Here is an 18,794-nt window from a genome sequence, read left to right on the forward strand (position 1 = left end):
TTCTGTTGGGATGGTGCTAATTTTTCTACAACTGGAGTGGGTGAGGGTGGCTCTGTTTTTCCTGCTCAACTCTTCCCAGATCCAGCCCCTCTAAGACCTCTCGCAAATCTTCCCATTATCGGACACCTGTAGGCGGCAATTTCCCTATGGGCAACCCCCTCTGCCAACAGAGAGTCTCCTGCATGTCCAACAAGTTCAGGTTCACAGAGCCAAGACCCTGGGAAATGTCTGGTATGAAGACACTCTTCATTGTGTCCACACTGAACACATGGATGTCACAACAGCAGTGCCTTTTGCCTGTTCCCTGCCCAGCCAGACCTTCCAGCCCAGGTGAAATGCCCAGCATGGCCTTTGAGAACAATGGGATTGCAGAGCAAAAAGCATCTGTGTAGGTGCCATGGTCTTCAGTGGCTGCTGCACCGGGGAGGCCACTGAGAGGAGGCCACTGCTGCTCTTGTCAGAGCGCTGCTCTGCAGGGATGTCCCTTGCCCTGGTAAGTCCCACATCTGCCCATCTTTTTGCCTGTGGTCTGAGATCAGGTGGATGCCATATGCTCCCAATCCAGCTGCTCCTTGGTAGATGCACAGATATGGAGTAACCCCTGAGTAGCCAGGCATTCAACCATTCGGTCCGTGTTCTCCTTCCCAAGACCCTGACCCCTTTGCCTGCAAGATTAGTGGAGATTAGAGTGGTGGAGGGAGCACAGCACATTCTCCCCTGAGCTGTTCCTTCCACATGAGCCCTTTCCACACAGATGCAGAACTTCCTCCCAGGCATTTGCCCAGCAGTGTCCAGCTTCCAGGAGGAAGGTGTGCCCTGGCAGATGATTCAGGGGGAGGAGCATGCAGTACACAACATCCTCCCCACATGGACTCCAACCTTGGAAGGCACTGCCCACCCCAACGGCTAGTTGGGCAGAAGACAGAAACTGTTTGACAAGCGGAGTCCAAATACATGTGTCAAGTTGTCGATCAGGTCAATTATCATGGCCCATCCTCCGTCCAAGTGCAGAATAGGCCACTCTTTTAGAGAAGTATGTGCTTCTCTAAAAGTCTTCTGAGCTTACTTTCAACACCAGTGTGTTCTTCATCTTCTTAATTTGCATAATCAGTGTCTTCCTTTCCTTAATTTCCAATCGTCTCCTTCATTTGAAAAAACTCTGCCACTTTTTCTTCATTTCCAACATCACTGTTGTATTTCTGCCCATTCACATCATACTTTACTTCAATTGCATTCTCATTGACTTCTTTTCCTTCATTTCCAAAATCACTGCCTTCTTTGTTTGCATCAATATTGCTACTGCCTTCTTCATTTCCATGAATGTTGTTTCCCCCCACATTTGCACCGCCACCTTTCACTCCCTTTGTAACAACCTTGTCTCATTTCTTCCTCCTCCTCCTCCAAGCTGTAGCTGGAGCTCTCCTCCTGGCCACTGCTGCCGGCAGAGAGTTGGGCGCAAGAGGACTGGCATGATACAGATTTTGGAACAGTAGGGCGTTACTGAAGTATAGATTCCCTAAATGCAGTGTTAATATATGTAGCTACCTATATACAGTTAAACATAGATGCAGTTAATTTATATACAGTTCATACATACTGATATATAGTCATCAGACACCCCTGTGCCTCAGGATCCCTCCTGAGCCACCGTGGCAGGGGTGTTCAGGAGGTGCATCATAACTATCTTTAAGTGGAAAAGCCTACCCCCACCAGGATGTGGGTAAGGAGCTCCTGCATTGGCAGTGCCAGCTGTGCTGCTGAGTCTATATAAATTATTTTTGCCTAATATTGCAAAACTATATACATAACACAAAGTTTTACATATATACATATTTCATATACAAAAACTTTACATGTATAGTGAAACTGGTTAAAGATAAGTATAGATACAGGTAATTTATATACAGTTGATATGTACACTATTGTCAGGCAGCTCAGCTGCCATCAGACAGCCCTGTGCCTCAGCATCTCTCTCAAGGGCTGCAGAACAGGAGTTGTCTGAACCCATGTCGCAGCCCAGTGTAATCACAGATGGCCTCAGTGTGGGCACCTGGACCATGCACCAGGTGCTACAAAAGCCTTGGTGGTTCAACCACTCCAAAGTCTGGCTGCAAGCCAATCTCCACAGGAAGCCTCTTGTTGCCTACAACAAGGTAGTCAAGGTCTGTCTTCTCCAGGCAGTGGCACAGGCTCTTGAAGATATCCAGCGGGAAATCCCTCCTGAGCCACTGTGGCAGGGGTGTTCAGGAGGTGCATCACAACCATCTTTAAGGTGTAAGTGGAAAAGCCTACCCCCACCAGGACGTGGGTAAGAAGCTCCTGCATTGGAAGTGTCAGTTGTGCTGCTGGATCTGCTGGGTCTTCTGCCACGTGTCCGAAGAACTCAGTCTCTGCCACAGCATTGTCTCAGGACACTCTGTGCTCGGCATGTGTCAGAAACTGAAATGGTGTATTTGATGATTTAAAATTCACTGGACGTTTGCTTCTGCATTACTTTTGCTGTCCCCCATGTTTCCTTCATATTCGTGAAGCTCTTCTTTAAGAGAAGCCTTGTGTACTCAATTTCCAACCTGCAACTCAAAGCCTCTTTTCGAGCTCTTCTGGCTGCTGCTGTCTGCCTCATGGCTGCTCTTCTGGACCTGAACCACAGCCCCAAAGGCAGGAGCAGCAGTCCAGCAACAGCCCAGAAGGGGCTGCCCCAAGCCCATCTCCACAGGAAGCCTCTTGTTGCCTACAACAAAGTGGTCAAGGTCTGTCTTCTCCAGGCAGCGTTGCAGATGCTCCAAGATATCCAGCAGGAAATCTCTCCTGAGCCACCGTGGCAGGGGTGTTCAGGAGGTGCATCATAACTATCTTTAAGTGGAAAAGCCTACCCCCACCAGGATGTGGGTAAGGAGCTCCTGCATTGGCAGTGCCAGCTCTGCTGCTGAGTCTGCCCTTCCACGTGCCCGAAGAACTCAGTCTCTGCCACAGCGTTGTCTCAGGACACACTGAGCTCGGCATGTGTCAGAAACTGAAATGTTATATTTGATGACTTATACTTAACTGGCCATTTGCTTCTGCATTATTTTCACTGTCCTCCACATTTCCTTCATCTAGTTGAAACCCTTTTTTAAGCGAAGCCTTCTCTGCTCGATTTCCATCCTGCACTGCAAAACCTCTTTTTAAAGTTCTTTGGGCTGCCGCTCTCTGCCTCACGGCTGCTCTTCTGCACCTGAGCCACAGCCCCAAAGGCAGGAGCGGCAGTTCAGCAGCAGCCCAGAAGGGGCTGCCCCAAGGCAGCTGCGAGCTGAGCTCCCCGGCCAGGGTCGATTGGCTCATGGGTGCCGTGCTCCAGGTCCTCCACATGCTGCTGCCACACAACCTTATCCACACTATATATATTATTTTTGCCTAATATTGCAAAACTATATATATAACACAAAGTTTTACAAATACACATATTTCATATACAAAAACTTTACATGTATAGTGAAACTGGTTAAAGATACAGGTAATTTATATACAGTTGATATGTACACTATTGTCAGGCAGCTCAGCTGCCATCAGACAGCCCTGTGCCTCAGCATCTCTCTCAAGGGCTGCAGAACAGGAGTTGTCTGAACCCATGTCGCAGCCCAGTGTAATCACAGATGGCCTCAGTGTGGGCACCTGGACCATGCACCAGGTGCTACAAAAGCCTTGGTGGTTCAACCACTCCAAAGTCTGGCTGCAAGCCAATCTCCACAGGAAGCCTCTTGTTGCCTACAACAAAGTGGTCAAGGTCTGTCTTCTCCAGCCAGCAGCACAGGCTCTTGAAGATATCCAGCAGGAAATTCGTCCTGAGCCACTGTGGCAGGGGTGTTCAGGAGGTGCATTACAACAGTCTCCTCCTCCTCCTCCAAGTTGCTGCTGGAGATCTACATCTGGTCTCTGCTCTGTGCCTCACAGCTCCTTCTGCTGTGGCTACACTACAACCCCAAGAGCAGGAGCAGCACTTCAGCAGCAGCCCACAAGTGCCACTGTTACAAGTCAGCCCAGAGCAGGGCTCCCCTAGCCCTGGCACTCTGCCCCAGGCTGTCCTGCGCCAGCTGAGTCACCTCCGCTCCAGGTAATCAAAGCGCTGCTCCATGCACTGAAATGTGACATCCATACCAACTACCCTCCACCAGCTGCAGGGACTGGATAAGGCTTTAGAAAGCAAGAGAAGGATTATTGTCCTTACGTCCTCTGCGTTCTCCAATCCCACACTACCTTTTCTGCATCCTAACTCTTCCAAGAACTCTGTGAAACCTAGAGGAGAGGGGCCTGCTCTGCCACGACTCCCACAGTGCCTTATGTCCCTGTGCTTTGCTTCCTCCTTGCACTGGAATGGGGGTTACGTGGGCAATTGGCAAGGAATTGCTGGCTGTGAGGGTTGTGAGGCCCTGGCACAGGCTGTCCTGAGAAGCTGCGGCTGCCCCATCCCCTGCAAGTGTTCAAGGCCACGTTAGGTGGGATTTGGAGCATCTTGGCTTAGTGGAAGGTGTTGCAGCCCAGAGCAGTGGGCTAAGAAGTGGATACTCTTTGCAGTGCATTCCAACCCAAACCAGACTGTGATTCTGTGATTAGGTGGAGTATCGGGAAAAGGTTCTTCGCCCAAAGGATGATCAGGCACTGAAGAGGCTCCTGAGGGAATGGTCATGGCCCTCAAGGCTGACAGTTCTCAGTGAGCGGTTGGTCAATGCCCTCAGGCACAGTGTGGCATTTTTAGGGTTTTCCTGTGCCAGGAGTTGGGCTCGATGATCCCTGTGGGTCCCTTCCACCTCAGGATATTCTGTGATTTTGTGTGAGGCTTCAATAGTTGCTCACCAATCTCGCATTTCTAGGGTGTTTGCTGAAGCCCTTGGTGAAAATCTGCAGTTTTATCTTATACATTTGGTGTTTAAATCATTAGTATAATTCACTAGACGTTGTGTCTGAGATGTAAAGGCTGCATCTGTCCTTTCATTCTGAGGAAAGCAATTATATTCTTAAATCTGTTATGGAATCTCTTAAAGTGCATTTTTCTCTGCTCTAACAGCATCTGAAATTGTGAGTGACATGGAAAAGGCCAAATATTCACTCCAGCATCAGGAGAGCCTCACATCAAGATCCCATTACGGACAAGCAGCGTCTGGCCAGCTCTGGCTGCTCCTCTTTGTGCCTTGTGTGCTGGAGACCCCGCATGACTTCCAGAATTACTCTCCACTTCTACACACAAGCACCACGAGCAGCACAACTTCTGATTCATGTCATGCTTCACTTCCAGAGTTTAAACCTTCAGTCCTTGCCCTTTTTAAGGCACATTAAAAGCTGTGAAGCCAAACCCACCCCGTCCCGTCCCGCTTGCCCCAGATCCCCTCAGAGCGAAATGGCGCCTGAGGCCGAGACCGCGAGTTGCCATGGCAACTGGGCAGGGGGCGGGGCTTAGGCTGCACGGCAACGGGGAGGGGCGTGTTGCTGCGGGATCACGTGATCCTGCGTTTTCCCGCCCTCGGCGGCCTTGAACCTCCCCGCTGCCCGTAGGCGCCTGACACCTCCCCGCCCGCCCCGGGGGAGCGCTGTTGGTTGGTCGGAGGGCGAAGGAGGAGGCGGGGCTTGCGCCGCGCAGGCGCGGTGTGGGGGGAGCGCAACCCAGTGAGGAGGAGGCGGTGGCGGTGGCGCGCGAGCGGCTGCGGTTGGTGCGCGCGCCAAGATGGTGAGGGGGGAGCGCGCGCCGCTCCCTCAGAGGGGACCCGGGGGGATCGTGTTGCAAAGCAGATTTGGTCAAATCTTGGGCTGTTGTGCTGTGTGCCTCTCTGGTGAGAGTCGGGCTTGAGGCACTTTGGGAAATTCGTGTTTACTTGTCAGCCTGAGGGTGAGGGGAGTGGCTGTCCCGAGGGGGATCTGCACGGGAGGGTCCGGGGAGCAGCAGCAGCCCCTCGGCGGTGCTGGCAGGTGTGCCCTGTCTGTGCAGCAATCCTGCCTTGCCTTCCTTCGGTTTTTGTTGAGCCCAGCGTTGGCGAGCCGGCTTAGCCCCGATAAACAGCCTGAATCTGATGTTACCAAGTGTTTTCCTTGTGATCCCCTCGCGGATTTGTGTTTGTGTGGCTGCACAGGTGTGAGCAGGAGCACGGCTGGGAGAAGCTGGTGAGCCCAGAGGATTGGGAGAAAAGCTTCCTTCACAAAAGAGTATTTTATATAAAATATAACCTCAGCTTTGAAATGCAGCCCTGAGTCTGTTGGGTTTTTTAATTGGGACCTCCTGGGTTACTGAGAGTGGGTGTAAGTGACATTGTATATGAAATACAAGTTCAGCTATGGAATACACCCCTGAATTCTGTGGTGTTTTAAAGTATTTTTTAGGGTTTTTTTCCCCTGAATGAGTGACAGTGGATAGTAGGGATGTTTCACAGAATCCAGAATAAGTTAGGTTGGCAAAGACCTCTGAAACCATCGAGTTCAACCTGTTTGGGTCAGAGGGACCCGCTGATCAGGGGGAGCCAAGGGGGATCTTTGATGTTTAGGGGAAACAAGCAAAATCAGGGACACTGTACAGGCAGTGCCTGAGCTCTGCTGTCACAACAGAGCCTGATTTCCTCTCCAGCTGTCCAGAGGAAGCACAGGGATGAAACTTTGGGCCAGAATTTGATCAAGGTGGAAATCTTTTTAGGAGCAACGACAAACGCGGGGTTCGGGAAGTGGGGAAGCAGAGCCACCCGTCTGCTTTTTGGGGGAAATCTCAGAGTGTTGAACACGAGGAGACAGAACTGGGAGCTTAAATAGTGACATTCTGGTTTAAAAGCAGAGATTTGTCTCAGTGCAAGAGCTCTTTAGTAGAGCTTTTGATTGGTAATCTTGCACTGTTTTTATCTGAGGATTTTTTTAAGGGAACCTTGAAATACAGTTACTTTGGTACAAAGTTCTTGATGCCTTGGGAATTCACAAATGCAGTTCAAGCTGCAGATTTTAAGTAACTTCTTTATCAAGCTGGCATGAATCCCTTGGTGATGGAGGTTGTGTGTATAAAATGTTGCTCAGGAAATGGCAGTGGTTGGCTTGGTGCAGTTCAGAAATTGCTTGTGTAAGGGAAGATAACCTGCATGGCTGCTTGTGAAACAATAATTTCCTTCCTCATCTTCAGTGGGATGACTAATATGTTACTTGAGCATCTCTGAGAGCTTGGTGTGTGCAGGGGGAAATGGCTGCATGTTTTTGGGTTAAAATGTCTCAAACTCTTTCTGGGTGTGTGAATCTCAATATTTTTGTGGGTAAAAATAAACAAGGACAATGTTGTCAATAGTAGCTCTTACTATGTTAAATGCTTAAATTACTTGATCCCATTTGCTGTTGCTCTAAGGGACTACCTTATTTCAGGGCTTGGAAAATGCAGTGTAAAATTTACTTTTTAAGTGTAGAAGTGTAAAATCTACTTCTGAAGTGTAAAGGTTACTTCTAAGAACTCTGAGAATAATCCCACTTCAGGAGTAGTTAATAAATACTCCTAGTTAACTGTGTGGCTTTGAAGAGGGAAATTAAAACAGATGAATGTTCTGTTAATGTGGTTTTTCTAAAAAAAAACAATTTCCTTTCACTCACGTTTTTTCTGGTTTTTGTGATGCTCTGAAGCTTTGGACAAGCTGCGTGCAGGCCCTTTTCAGTATTTATGCAAAGATGTGTGTGACACAGGGATTTTTTTGTCTGTTTGACTTTGTGGAAGGATTTATCTCTCCCTCCCCTCTGCCATTTCCTTTTTGCAGAGTGAATCTCTGGTGGTTTGTGATGTTGCCGAAGACCTGGTGGAGAAACTGAGAAAATTCCGATTTCGCAAAGAGACCAACAATGCCGCCATTATAAGTAAGTTCCAAACGTGCCTGACAAAAATTGTCAGAAAATCCTCTCTCCTCTTTTCTTCCCTGTGTAAGATTGCTGCTGTATCAGGTAAACATGAGCCAGGGGCGTGTTTGTTCTCTGAGCTGCAGCACATTCAATTCTGCCTGTAATTTTAACAATAAAGCAGTGCTGTTCGTAGGATTCAAGTCTCCATCTGCTCTTAGCAGAGTATTTATATTTAATTATGGCTCAGAGTCTACCACTGTTTGTAAAATGATTTTGGGAAGTCATGGGATACACTGAAGAAGAAAAATAGAATCACAAGGACTGTAATTGTTGTCTGCTGAAAAGCTTCATGCATCCATTGTGTAAATCGATTGTAAAAAACATTGATCTGTGTTTTATTTTGATTTATAGTGAAAATCGACAAGGATAAGCAGTTGGTGGTGCTGGATGAGGAGCATGAGGTTTGTTAAATGAATTGTAAATAAGAGTATCTTCAGCCTGCAATGTATTGTTGTCTCTAAGGTACTGCCTTAGTTTCAAATTGTTATCAAACTCTTAATCTAATTTGGGTCATGAGCTTATTTAAATGCATGGTCACTCTGCATGTAAAGCACAGCACCATTAATAGTGAAACTATGCAGAAGCAGTTGAGTTGACTAATTAATTGCACCAAAAAAAAAAAGTTATTTTAAAGCTGTTTTAATGATGTAAAAAGCATCTTTGGCACCTGCTGGCTTTTTGAAGAGATTTCTGCTGTGTTTCCACGTAGATCTGCACATTTGTCTCTGAACTGGTCTGCCATCAATTAGAAGCAGGATTGCTAATCCCCTGCAGACTCTAAATTTGATGGGTGGCATAATAAGGTCAGCCCAGTGTGTGGTGTTTCTTAACGGTCCATAGGGCAAAATTAAATCCTTCCCAGGGATTTGAGCATTAACCAGAGCTCTTGTTCCCTAGAATGTAGATGTTAATGTAATACTCAAATGTAATGGGGAATCTTTTTTGTTTGCTGAAGGAGGAAGGACTGAATTTTTCAAACTTTTGATTTATGTAGCTGATTTTAACTTACTTTACGGTGGGTGCTTACTTATTTGAGTTTAGCACTAAGGTTGGCAAAGCATGGTAACTGCCAGCATAGCCAACTAAAGCAAAAAATGTTTAAAAACTTACTATGCCTAAAAATAGGGGTGATTATTCATGCTAACAGTAATTCTGTGTTTAGTCACAGGAGTCTATTGGCACACAAATCTTCCTAAACTGCTGTAGTAATTTGGGATGTCCTTATCAATTTGCCTGTAGATCAACATCTGCCCTACAAGTGTTTCAGTGTCCATTACCCTGCTTTAACCTTCCAGTGTGAGGTACTTGCTCAAATATTGCTTGTGTTTAATGTCACCAGGGTATTTCTCCTGATGAGCTAAAGGATGAGCTGCCTGAGAGACAACCTCGATATCCTTCCTGTGCTGCTGCCATTTGGACTTACTCACTCCTGGAAGCTGTTCAAAATGTTGGACTTCACCTTTTTAGGCCAATAATTGCTGTAGTGTGATCTTGCTGATCCTTTATTTGTGAAATAACCCAGGGACCAGTTCTCAGGCTGCACTGAACTGTTGTACCTCTTGCTGAAACAATGACTCATTTAAGCCTTTCCTGACATTTTATTTCCTTTTAGAGTATATAATGTTTGGGGAAGTGAAGCAAAGCCACGCTGCTGGTAATGTAAAGAAGTGAGTAAAGTGTACCAGTCAGTGGCTACTTCTAAACACAGGACTCTGCCTGTGTAACTCTGGATCTGTTCTGGTACTTTCTCAGGATGTGGCTGTTGTTGTTTTGCTGCAGTTACTGATTCTGGGATTGTTGTGGACATGTGATCCAGGGAGGAATCCCTGTTTTGAAAAAAAAGGAACAAAAGAGGGTCAAGTAAACTACTCTAACTAGTGGAATAAAAAGGGTACTTAAGTTACATGTGAAGAAAATACCTGCCCTGTTGGCCTGAAGAGCTGGCTGGCACCATTCCCTGTGCTGTTCTGAATCTTGCCTTTCATGCCTGCAGTGCAGTGGGAGGCTGTAAAACAGAAGTCCTGGCTAAAACTGGAGTTCAAATTCAGCAGAACACCTGAAACAACGAAGTTCTTGGTCAGCAAAGAAAGAATTTGGCTTTCATTAAGCCAAAACCACACTGGTGGGTGTGGGAAGTCTTTTTACAAAGTTGGAAGAGGAATGTTTGTGTTGAGAGGGTGATTTTTAGCTCTGATGTGAAACATTACTACAGAGACAGCCCTCACATTGAGGCAGGGCCAGTTCTGAAAGTCAGATGTGGAAGTGAAAACAAAACAGTGAGGTTATTATTGCCAAATTAAAACATCATCTAAAACACAACACTGACTTCTGCCTGCATCAAGCTCTGATAACTGAGGATTATATCCTACTAAAATAATTGATTTCTTTAACCTCAGAAAAAACATTTATTGTGTATAGTTACAAGTACCAGCATGAAGATGGAAGAGTTTCCTATCCATTGTGCTTTATCTTCTCCAGTCCAGTTGGTGAGTGAACTCTCTAGTACCTGTGTGTTGTAAATTTGGGAATATTCTTTTCTAGGGAAGATAAAATGAGTACTTAGTGCTCTAAGGAGGTTTTCCTGCCTTTGAGGTTCACATTTGGGGCACTTCAGATGTCTGATAGAAGAGATTCTCTTTTTTTCCATTTCTGAAGGCTGAGCTGGTTGGTTTTTGGAGTGTTGGTTTCCTGCTTAGCTGGCCAAAAGGTGTGTCTGCCTAAATGTGCCTGTTCTCAGTGTGCTCAGCAACACTCCTCTGAAGGGCAGGGCCTGGAGCACTCTGCATCTACTCATGGAGACTTAATTTAACCAGTTTACTCCTCAGATCTTGGGGAATCCTCAAAACATGACCCTGTAAGGCTCAGGAAGTGAGTAGAGAGAGGGGGCTGGAAGACACTGCCTGTGTTCCTGAGAGATCCTGCTCACCTGTCTCTTGCTATTCAGACATAAGTGACTGGGAGGGAGGAAATTCCTCTCATCTCAGAAGGACATGGGAGCCCATTTCTTTCTGAGGATCTTAGAATCCTATTCCTTTCATTCTGCCCATGAAAGGAACAGGACTTGAAGAGGGTTAGGATGGGATTTGAGAGGAGTTTTCAGGGAGCCTGGATGTAATGGGCAGCAGTAGAGGGTGCTGTGAGGGGACAGTCTAAAGGGCTGTCACAGCTGTGAGGGAAGAACAGGAAAAGAGGGCTCCCTAACCCAGATCTGAGCATGTGAAAGTGCTGGGGGAACAGACTGTTCCAGGAGGAACAGACTAATCCTGGATCATCCCAGGTTTGTAGAGAGCAGTATAGAGCATCCTCTGCTTGTGTCACTGCAACCCTCCACATCAATTACCTGGACAGGGCACTGTGTCATTTTAATAGAAGCCAAATAACCTGGGTCTTGGTTTGGACTTACAGAGCTGAATTGCTCCTGGCCTTCCATCTGTGTTCTGAATTGTAGTAGTGTATCTTACTGGTATTACTGGATTATCCTTGTTATCCCCTGGAAGAAGATAAACTGATGGCATTGTTTTACCCTTCATTTCTCAGAGCTAGAGTAACTAGGTACATAAAAGAGTTTAGCAACTACTGAGCATATTCTTCTGTAGCTACCTGAGAATCTTCCTGTGAATGTCTTGAGCTTTCAGTTTGGAATTCTTAAAAAAAACCCCAAAGTTATTTTTGTATTGTTGCAGTCAAAGTAACTAAACAAACTTTTTTTTTTTTCCCCTATAACTTCAGGATGTAAGCCTGAGCAGCAGATGATGTATGCTGGAAGCAAGAATAAGCTTGTACAGACAGCTGAACTCACTAAGGTATAACTGGCTTTTGAAATAACTCCCCCTTCACTGCAGGCTGTTGTTTTGTGTCTTGCTTGAACCAATGGCAAGAAGGGTTTTGTGAGTTTGTGATTACAGTGAACAGACTCTGGGTTAGGAAAGCTGAAGGAGGAGTATGTGTGAAGATTTCTGTACCCTAAAACACCCGGAGAAACAGTGTTCTCTAAAACAAAAATATCCCTCAGTAGGATGGACATCTTTGCTGTGGGGGAGGAATTCACTGATGGGAAGAATAGACTGAAGCCTCAGTGTGGTGTGGAACAGATCAGTTTAGCTGGTTCCTGGGGCTGGATGCTTGCAGAACAGCCTGCAGAATAAGTAACATGTGCCAAGGGATGAACAATTTCTTCCTCTGTTGGGTTCTTCCAGTACTGGCACCAGAAGAAATCAGTGCATTCACTAGGTCTGGCTGTGTGTATATTTTAGAAAAGAAATGTCACCTGTTTTTCATTTTGGAGATCTTTGAAATCTTTGCCTAATTGACACCTAGACTCCTTTTTGCCTCAAGCAGTAAAGCTTTATAGAGTCAGTAGCTGCTTCAGATTTTTCATGCCATGTGAAATGACTTCAGCACTTCCCACAGCACTGTTCCCTTTAGGTCTTCCTTATCCTGCTGAGTCCTTTAACATCCCAGTAAAAATGTCTGTTGGGCCAGTAAGAGAACTGTGAATCATAGAATGGCTTGAGTTGGAAGGGACTTTAATGTTCATTTGTTCAAACACCTCCCACTAGACCAGGTTGCTCCAAGCTCTGTCCAACTTGTGCCTCTTCCAGCTGTACCTTATAAGAGAAGACACCTCTGTTTTAAATTAGACCTCAGGTTGACAGGAGTCAATAGGAAGGCATCAGAAGATGGTGGAAACAATCAGCACAGCCCCAAGAAATATTCTTTTAGATCTGTTGAGACTGCATCTTGGAGGCCTGATAACTGTGATAGAAAGGAGAAAGTTTTCAGTAACCAAGAACAAAGGGCTGGTGAAAAGAAGGTGAAAGCCTGGGGGAAGTAGCTCAGTTGGAGTTCTGTCACTTCTGAAATGGGAGAAATTCAGCCTGAATGGCTTTTGAATCCAAGTCCAGGACTGGATATAGAGGTTCATGATCATTCATCTTCTTCCTGAAGGCAGAGAACACAGGCTGTCTCCAGTTGGGATTGCCTGCTTGCTCTTCAAATGTACTTTAATTCTTGCCACTTGCTGAGCTGTGTTTCATTTTAACTCCTGCTGTGACTTCCTCCTGGTGTGAATTTTGCTGGTGACTCAGCTGAGTTCTCTCATCAGTCTCCAGTGACTTGCACACTAGCTTGGTTCCTGTTAAGCTGTTCTCTTTTCGTAACACTGATTTTTTTGGGTTTCTCCATTTGAAGGCCTGTGAATTTGTAAAATTACCTGACTTTGGTCTTTGGGTATCTCATGGACTCCAGTAATCAATGCATAATTAACGTTTCTCTTCAGGCTATTAAAAACAAAACCCAAACCCTAACCAGTTACTTGCCCACATGGAATGTAAAGAGTATATTGGTGGTTTGGACCTTGTTTTCTGCTTCAAGGCTTCATTAAAGGCTTCACAAAGCTTTGGGTTAGTCTTGTTTTCTGCTTAAAGGCTTCACAAAGCTTTGGGTTAGTAGTTTTTAGATTGTTTTGGGGATTTTGCCCAGAGATGCTGTGGCTGGCCCATTCCTGAAGTGCCCAAGGCCAGGTTGGATGGGGCTTGGAGCAACCTGGGATAGTGGAAGGTGTCCCTGCCCGTGGCAGGGGGTTGGAACTAGATGGTCTTTAAGGTCCCTTGCAACCCAAACCATTCTATGCTTTTAGGATTTTGTTGGGTTTTTTCCCAAGTTTTCAATTTTGAGATATTTTACAGTTAAAACAATATGCTACTGGCTACTATGAGTTTATTTCAGTTAAAAGAAAAAATAACTGTGTGTTGGACTGAGTAAAATTGCTGAACTTTGAGCTTAAATCGACCCAGATAATAAATTATTTGTATTCTTCAAAATACCGTCTTGCTGAGATAATGCATGTGAGATGGGGCCACTTCAGGGTTATTTTAAAATGTAGTACATGTGCTTTTTTCATATTCTTAAGGGATAAGAGTAAAGCCTAGAAACAGCAATTACAAGATTCTTGTTCATGTTAATGTTTTTGCCACTTGGTTTGTGTATTTTCCTCTGATGTGATGCTTTCAAGAAAGCACTGTAGGTTGGTGAGTGGTTTATTGCAGCTCAGACAAGGTGTGTGGAAAGGTGCTGCTTGCATTGTGTGCTTGTTCCCTTTCCAGCCCCATCCCTCAGGAATTGATGCCATGCCATTTTGTTTAGGTATTCGAAATCAGAAATACAGAAGACCTAACTGAAGAATGGCTGCGTGAGAAACTGGGCTTTTTCCACTAAGGGAAACCTCTAAGTGTTTCTGTACCATCCTGGTGATACTGGAACCAGACATGAATACTTACATCCAAGCAATGCACTGTATTCACAGCTGTCTCCTGCAGTATCTCTCTTGTGCAGAGTTTGTGCAAAGAATAGCAGGTCTGTCTCCTTGAAGTAACAAATCTTTGCAGGTGTTTCCTTATTTGTACCTGCTAAAAGGGAATACTCCTCTGCAGGGACTCCTTTTGCACTCCTGTGACTAATATTTCTGTAACTAAAATAGTTCAGTTCTGGATTTGTAACCGTGTACAAACATCATTTGGAAGCTGACGCTAACTTTTTCTGAGCTACAAATGCATCCTTATGACACACATTAGCCATTTATAAGCAGAATTTATGTACTGTCACCAGATTTTTTGATTAATGTCTTCTCAATTTTGAAGCATTTGTTGGAAGCTCCCTGGAAGCATTTGTGTGGTATTAAAAAGTCAAAATCCTTGTACTGCAAATCCATCCATGTATCTTTCCATCGAGTCCACGTGAACTGTCTCAAATTCTTGGAACTAATTTTTGTCATTCCAGTAATTCCTCAGTTGCCTGAGTCAATCTTCCTAAATTTCAGGGCAAAGCTTTTGACTGTCCAGTTCTCATGCTAATACAGTCTCACAGGAACAAGCTGATAACTAAGGGCTGAACTACTACTCTGGTTCCTCTTGTACAGATTTCTTCTTGCATCTCTGTTCTGACACTGTTGAGAAGTTTACCTCTGCTCATTTCCTGTTACTGAACACCTGGTGATACTGTGTGCCTTTCATTTGTTAGCTTTAAAAGGACTTGAGAATTTTACACTGCCACTTCTTACAAATTTGGTAAAAACTTTGTTAAAGAATCCAAGTAATATTTGTTCCTAGTGCCTCGTGCTGCAGTTGACATCTCTTAAAACAAAAAGCCAACCTCATTTTCTTTGAAATTCCAATCATCTGCTCCATTTGTAGGAGTTAGGAGGTTAAAGCTTTTCATGATAATGAACAATTTATATCTCTTTTGTTATAAAAGTTGGCCACACGTAGCTTTTGAGTACTTTAATTACAACCTCTAACTTTCTTAATGGCTTTTTGGTCAAAATTACATTCCAGATGAAGCTTTTGCATAAGTGATCATTTGATTTTCATCTACTTAACGGTTCATCTCTTTGAAACAGCAAATCTAATGTGAAAATAGTATTTAACTTTTATAAATGACCAGTTTTTTTACAGGTCTGTTTTATATTGACTAGTTGTCTGCTGTGGGACACGTTCAGCACGTGCTGTGGCAGGAGGAGCACTCACGGGACAGTCGCTCCCTATCTTGCTCGTGAGTGTTTGTTGTGCTTCTGAACAAGAGCAGCTTCCTGTTGATAACATACCTTAAAATACAGCTGCCCCAACCAATCTGCTCGCTGGGAAGGAATGCAGTGTTAAATTTGGAGGCCAGTATTTCGTGCTGTGAAACCTTTGCTGAAAGTGGGGTTATTTTTCATTTGTCAACATAGGTTGTGTTAGTGTTAAAACACTAACTCCTGCAAGATCAGAAGGAATTCATTTGCAAAGGTCTTCAGTGTTGGTAAATCTCTTCCTAGTTTGATGTTATTGCTCATTTATTTGTATATAAATCTGACTTGAGAGGAGCTTTTCAAAATACTTGTTGGAATGATCCAATTAAATCGATCTTTTGGTGCGGGAAAGAAGTGCTTGTAATTAAATTTCTGTGTTAACGTACTGAACTGGAAAAACAATTTCATTTCCCTGGATGAAAAAGTGTTGATTATGAAACTGTTGCTTGATCATTCTGTACTGCAGATCAATAAAAACCATGTCTTTTGTGACAAACATTGTATAAATAAGACTTTGGCTTAAAGGATAGTGTCATTCCAAGCATCAGTCTGGAAACGGCAAGAATCTCTTTTGAGGTTTTTTTGGGATTGTACTAAAGGTGAGGCATGTCAAAGTACAGTGTGGGCGAGAGGGAAGCTGCTGCTTGGAATGTTCAGCTTGATTTGCAGTGGGGAAAAACTGGATTAATCATGTCTGTTGTACTTTGTACACTGGTGGGCTGCCAGCAGCCAACTGCTGCCTGCACAGGTCTGCACAAAAATAACTGTACAAGAGGCCTGTATCAGGAGGGAAGGGAGGAGCTGCTGCATGAAATGATGAAATTTGACCTTTCATCTCTGGATTGCTCCCCCTTCTGCCAAGAAAACATTATTCCTTACAGCTGAATCTTCAGCTGAGTTCTTCCACTTCATACGTTCTCGTGCCTCACTTAAGCACTTTCTGCCTTGGGTGCTGCCCCTTCCAGCCTTGCAGGGAGCAAACAGATCCTCATGGGAGTGTTAAAGCCCAGTTTCTCCTGAAAAGTGCTGTTGATGCTGCTCAGCCCACCAGTATTGCTCTTGAGCCAGCCCTGCCTGGCAGCTGTTCCTTCTTCCCTGGCTGAGCTGTGGAAGCAGCTGCAGGTTCTGGAAGATGAGTGTGCAGATGGTGTTTGCTGTTCCAGCCTTGTTTGTGTTCTCTTTGGTCTTAATGCAGTGTTTTGACACAACTGGCTGCTGCTATTTGTCCTGGGCTCTTGACATGCAGGTAGTGCTAACACTTGGTTAAACAAAGACATCATTATGTCCAGGTCTTTCCTGCAGAAATAATTCTTGTTTTCATAACATCCTTTCCCCACCTTATCTGTAGAACTGTGTGTTCTGTGCTGCTGCCCCCTTAGGCTCAGTGGGAGGCAGATGAGTCCATGTTCAGGCCAGTATGTTCCTGCTGGGCTTTGCTGGTGAGTTGCCCATCTGTAATCACACATTTCTCTTGAATTTTCAGACCTCTAAAGAGACATCTAAAGGACAGCATAAATTAGCCTAGGGGAGCCTTTGTAGCTAAATGTCTGAGAGTCAGCATTTTCCATTGGGAGCTCCTATTTTTCAGGAGTTAGTAAGTTGGCCATAAAATCCTTGGTCTGGAGTTAAAGGTCTCTCCAAGGGAGACTTCTGCCACAATTAATCAGGTTTGCTTTAAATATTGACTAGATGGCTGGGATACAGCTCTTGTAATCCTATTCACTGATGGTAAGCTGAATTAAAGCATGAGTTTGCATGTCAGCCCATGAAATAGACTTGTAGTGTTTTGAATATTTTTAACAAAAAAAAATGTAAATGCTGGTATTTGATGGTTTAAGTGTATTTCTAGTATCATGAATACTGTTCTGATCTGTTAAAGGAGGCAATAATGCAGGTGTTGACACCTTTTTCACTTCTCCAAAGGAGCATCTTTGCAATTGTACCAGGATTCCATTTTTGTATCTTTAACTGTAATATAGCTGGTCCAGAAGCAATGTTAAACTGATGACAGGGGTCTGACTCAAACAGGCAGAAGTGAGAGAATTCAATTCCTTACTTCAGTGCATTCCAAAAATAAAACGTCATGAACATTGTTTTTATACATCCATGTGGTGACTGTGAAGTGGAGCCATGGTGGGACATGAGAAGGGGCTCAGTGAAACTCTTGTGTTTGTTCTGTGGTCCAGACTTGTCTTAAAAGGTGTGAGAGGTTCATGGCCAGATTTGAGAATTTGGCAGTTCCATGAAAATACCAGTAACCAGTACAACTTCCATACGCTGTTTAGTCTCTGCTACTTCACATTGCATGTTTACTTTAAACCAAATCTTTTTTTTTGCTAAGCATGGTGCTTGTATTGGTTTAAATAAAATGTTTCATTAAGAGGTTGTGTTGGCCTGTTTTAATTGCAAAGTGGTCCCTGTGTGACAGGGAAAATCTGATGATGCTTGGTATGACCTTCCTCCTTTTCTCAGCTTCCTGGAGTTTGTGTTGGACTTGTAAGGTGTCTTCAGTCTCAACTGCTCCCTCATTTGCTGTTGTACCTAAAATAATTCCTGTTTCCATCTGCTGTGATGGGGAGGAGAGGAGCTGTTGGAATACTGCAGGGAACTGCTGTGCTCTGCTGCTTTGCACCTTTGTGTCACAGACCTCCCACCGTCTCCAGATGAGGTGCAAGGCAGTGTGGGCTCAGTGTCAGCCTGGAATGTCACATCAACTTCCCTGTTCCACCTCTCCCACAAGGCTCCTGGCAGAACCTGGAGCTGTGGAATACAATACAGAGTGCAGTGCCCCCTGAACAGTGTCAGAGTAGCTGTCAAGGAAACCCCAAAGCTTGAAGGAGACAGAGGAACTTGGTTTTTTTACCTTCCCGCAGTCATTGGCTCATCTCTTTCCTGCCCAAGAGACCACTGCATTAATTTGATTTAAGCCCTTCTTTTCTGCATTCTTGCTGTTTCATCCTGTTGTGATCTTTGGAGACTTTGATTCCTCTATTGTTGAAAAAACTGCCAAGTATAATCCAAGGAGTTCAGCTTCAGTACCTGACACAGATTGTTTCTGTGAACACTGCAGAACAGCATTAATAGGCCACTGATTAGACGTGACAGAAATAAACCCCTTTGCTCCCAGGTGAGAGAACTCTATGAAGGAGAAAATGCACAGCTGCTTCAGCACATCTGGCTCCTGAATCTCAGGAATCTCAGTCACTGAAAGGCAAAATCTATTGCCAAAAGCTCGGGGAAGAAAAAGCTGCTAAGGGAGAAGAATGGTTTTCCAGAAAAGGAGAAGAAAAAGAATAAATACTCTCCTATGGGAGGAGAAGGTCACCTGTGGGGTCCTGAGTGTGCTTCA

At 44.7% G+C, this 18,794-nt stretch overlaps 1 protein-coding gene across 1 annotated transcript; it reads left to right on the forward strand.

The window, feature by feature from the left end:
* Nucleotides 1-5,612: 5,612 nt before the first annotated feature.
* On the forward strand, nucleotides 5,613-17,827 carry GMFB (glia maturation factor beta). Its single transcript, XM_041413347.1, has 7 exons — nucleotides 5,613-5,698; nucleotides 7,740-7,836; nucleotides 8,230-8,279; nucleotides 9,218-9,267; nucleotides 10,282-10,364; nucleotides 11,608-11,681; nucleotides 14,023-17,827. Exons 1-7 carry the CDS (start codon nucleotides 5,696-5,698, stop codon nucleotides 14,092-14,094), a joined length of 429 nt encoding a protein of 142 aa, XP_041269281.1. The 5' UTR covers nucleotides 5,613-5,695; the 3' UTR covers nucleotides 14,095-17,827.
* The last annotated feature ends 967 nt before the right edge of the window (nucleotides 17,828-18,794 follow it).

Source organism: Onychostruthus taczanowskii, unplaced genomic scaffold, assembly GCF_017590055.1.
Source record: "Onychostruthus taczanowskii isolate IOZ18803 unplaced genomic scaffold, ASM1759005v1 scaffold103, whole genome shotgun sequence".
NCBI lineage: Eukaryota > Metazoa > Chordata > Aves > Passeriformes > Passeridae > Onychostruthus > Onychostruthus taczanowskii.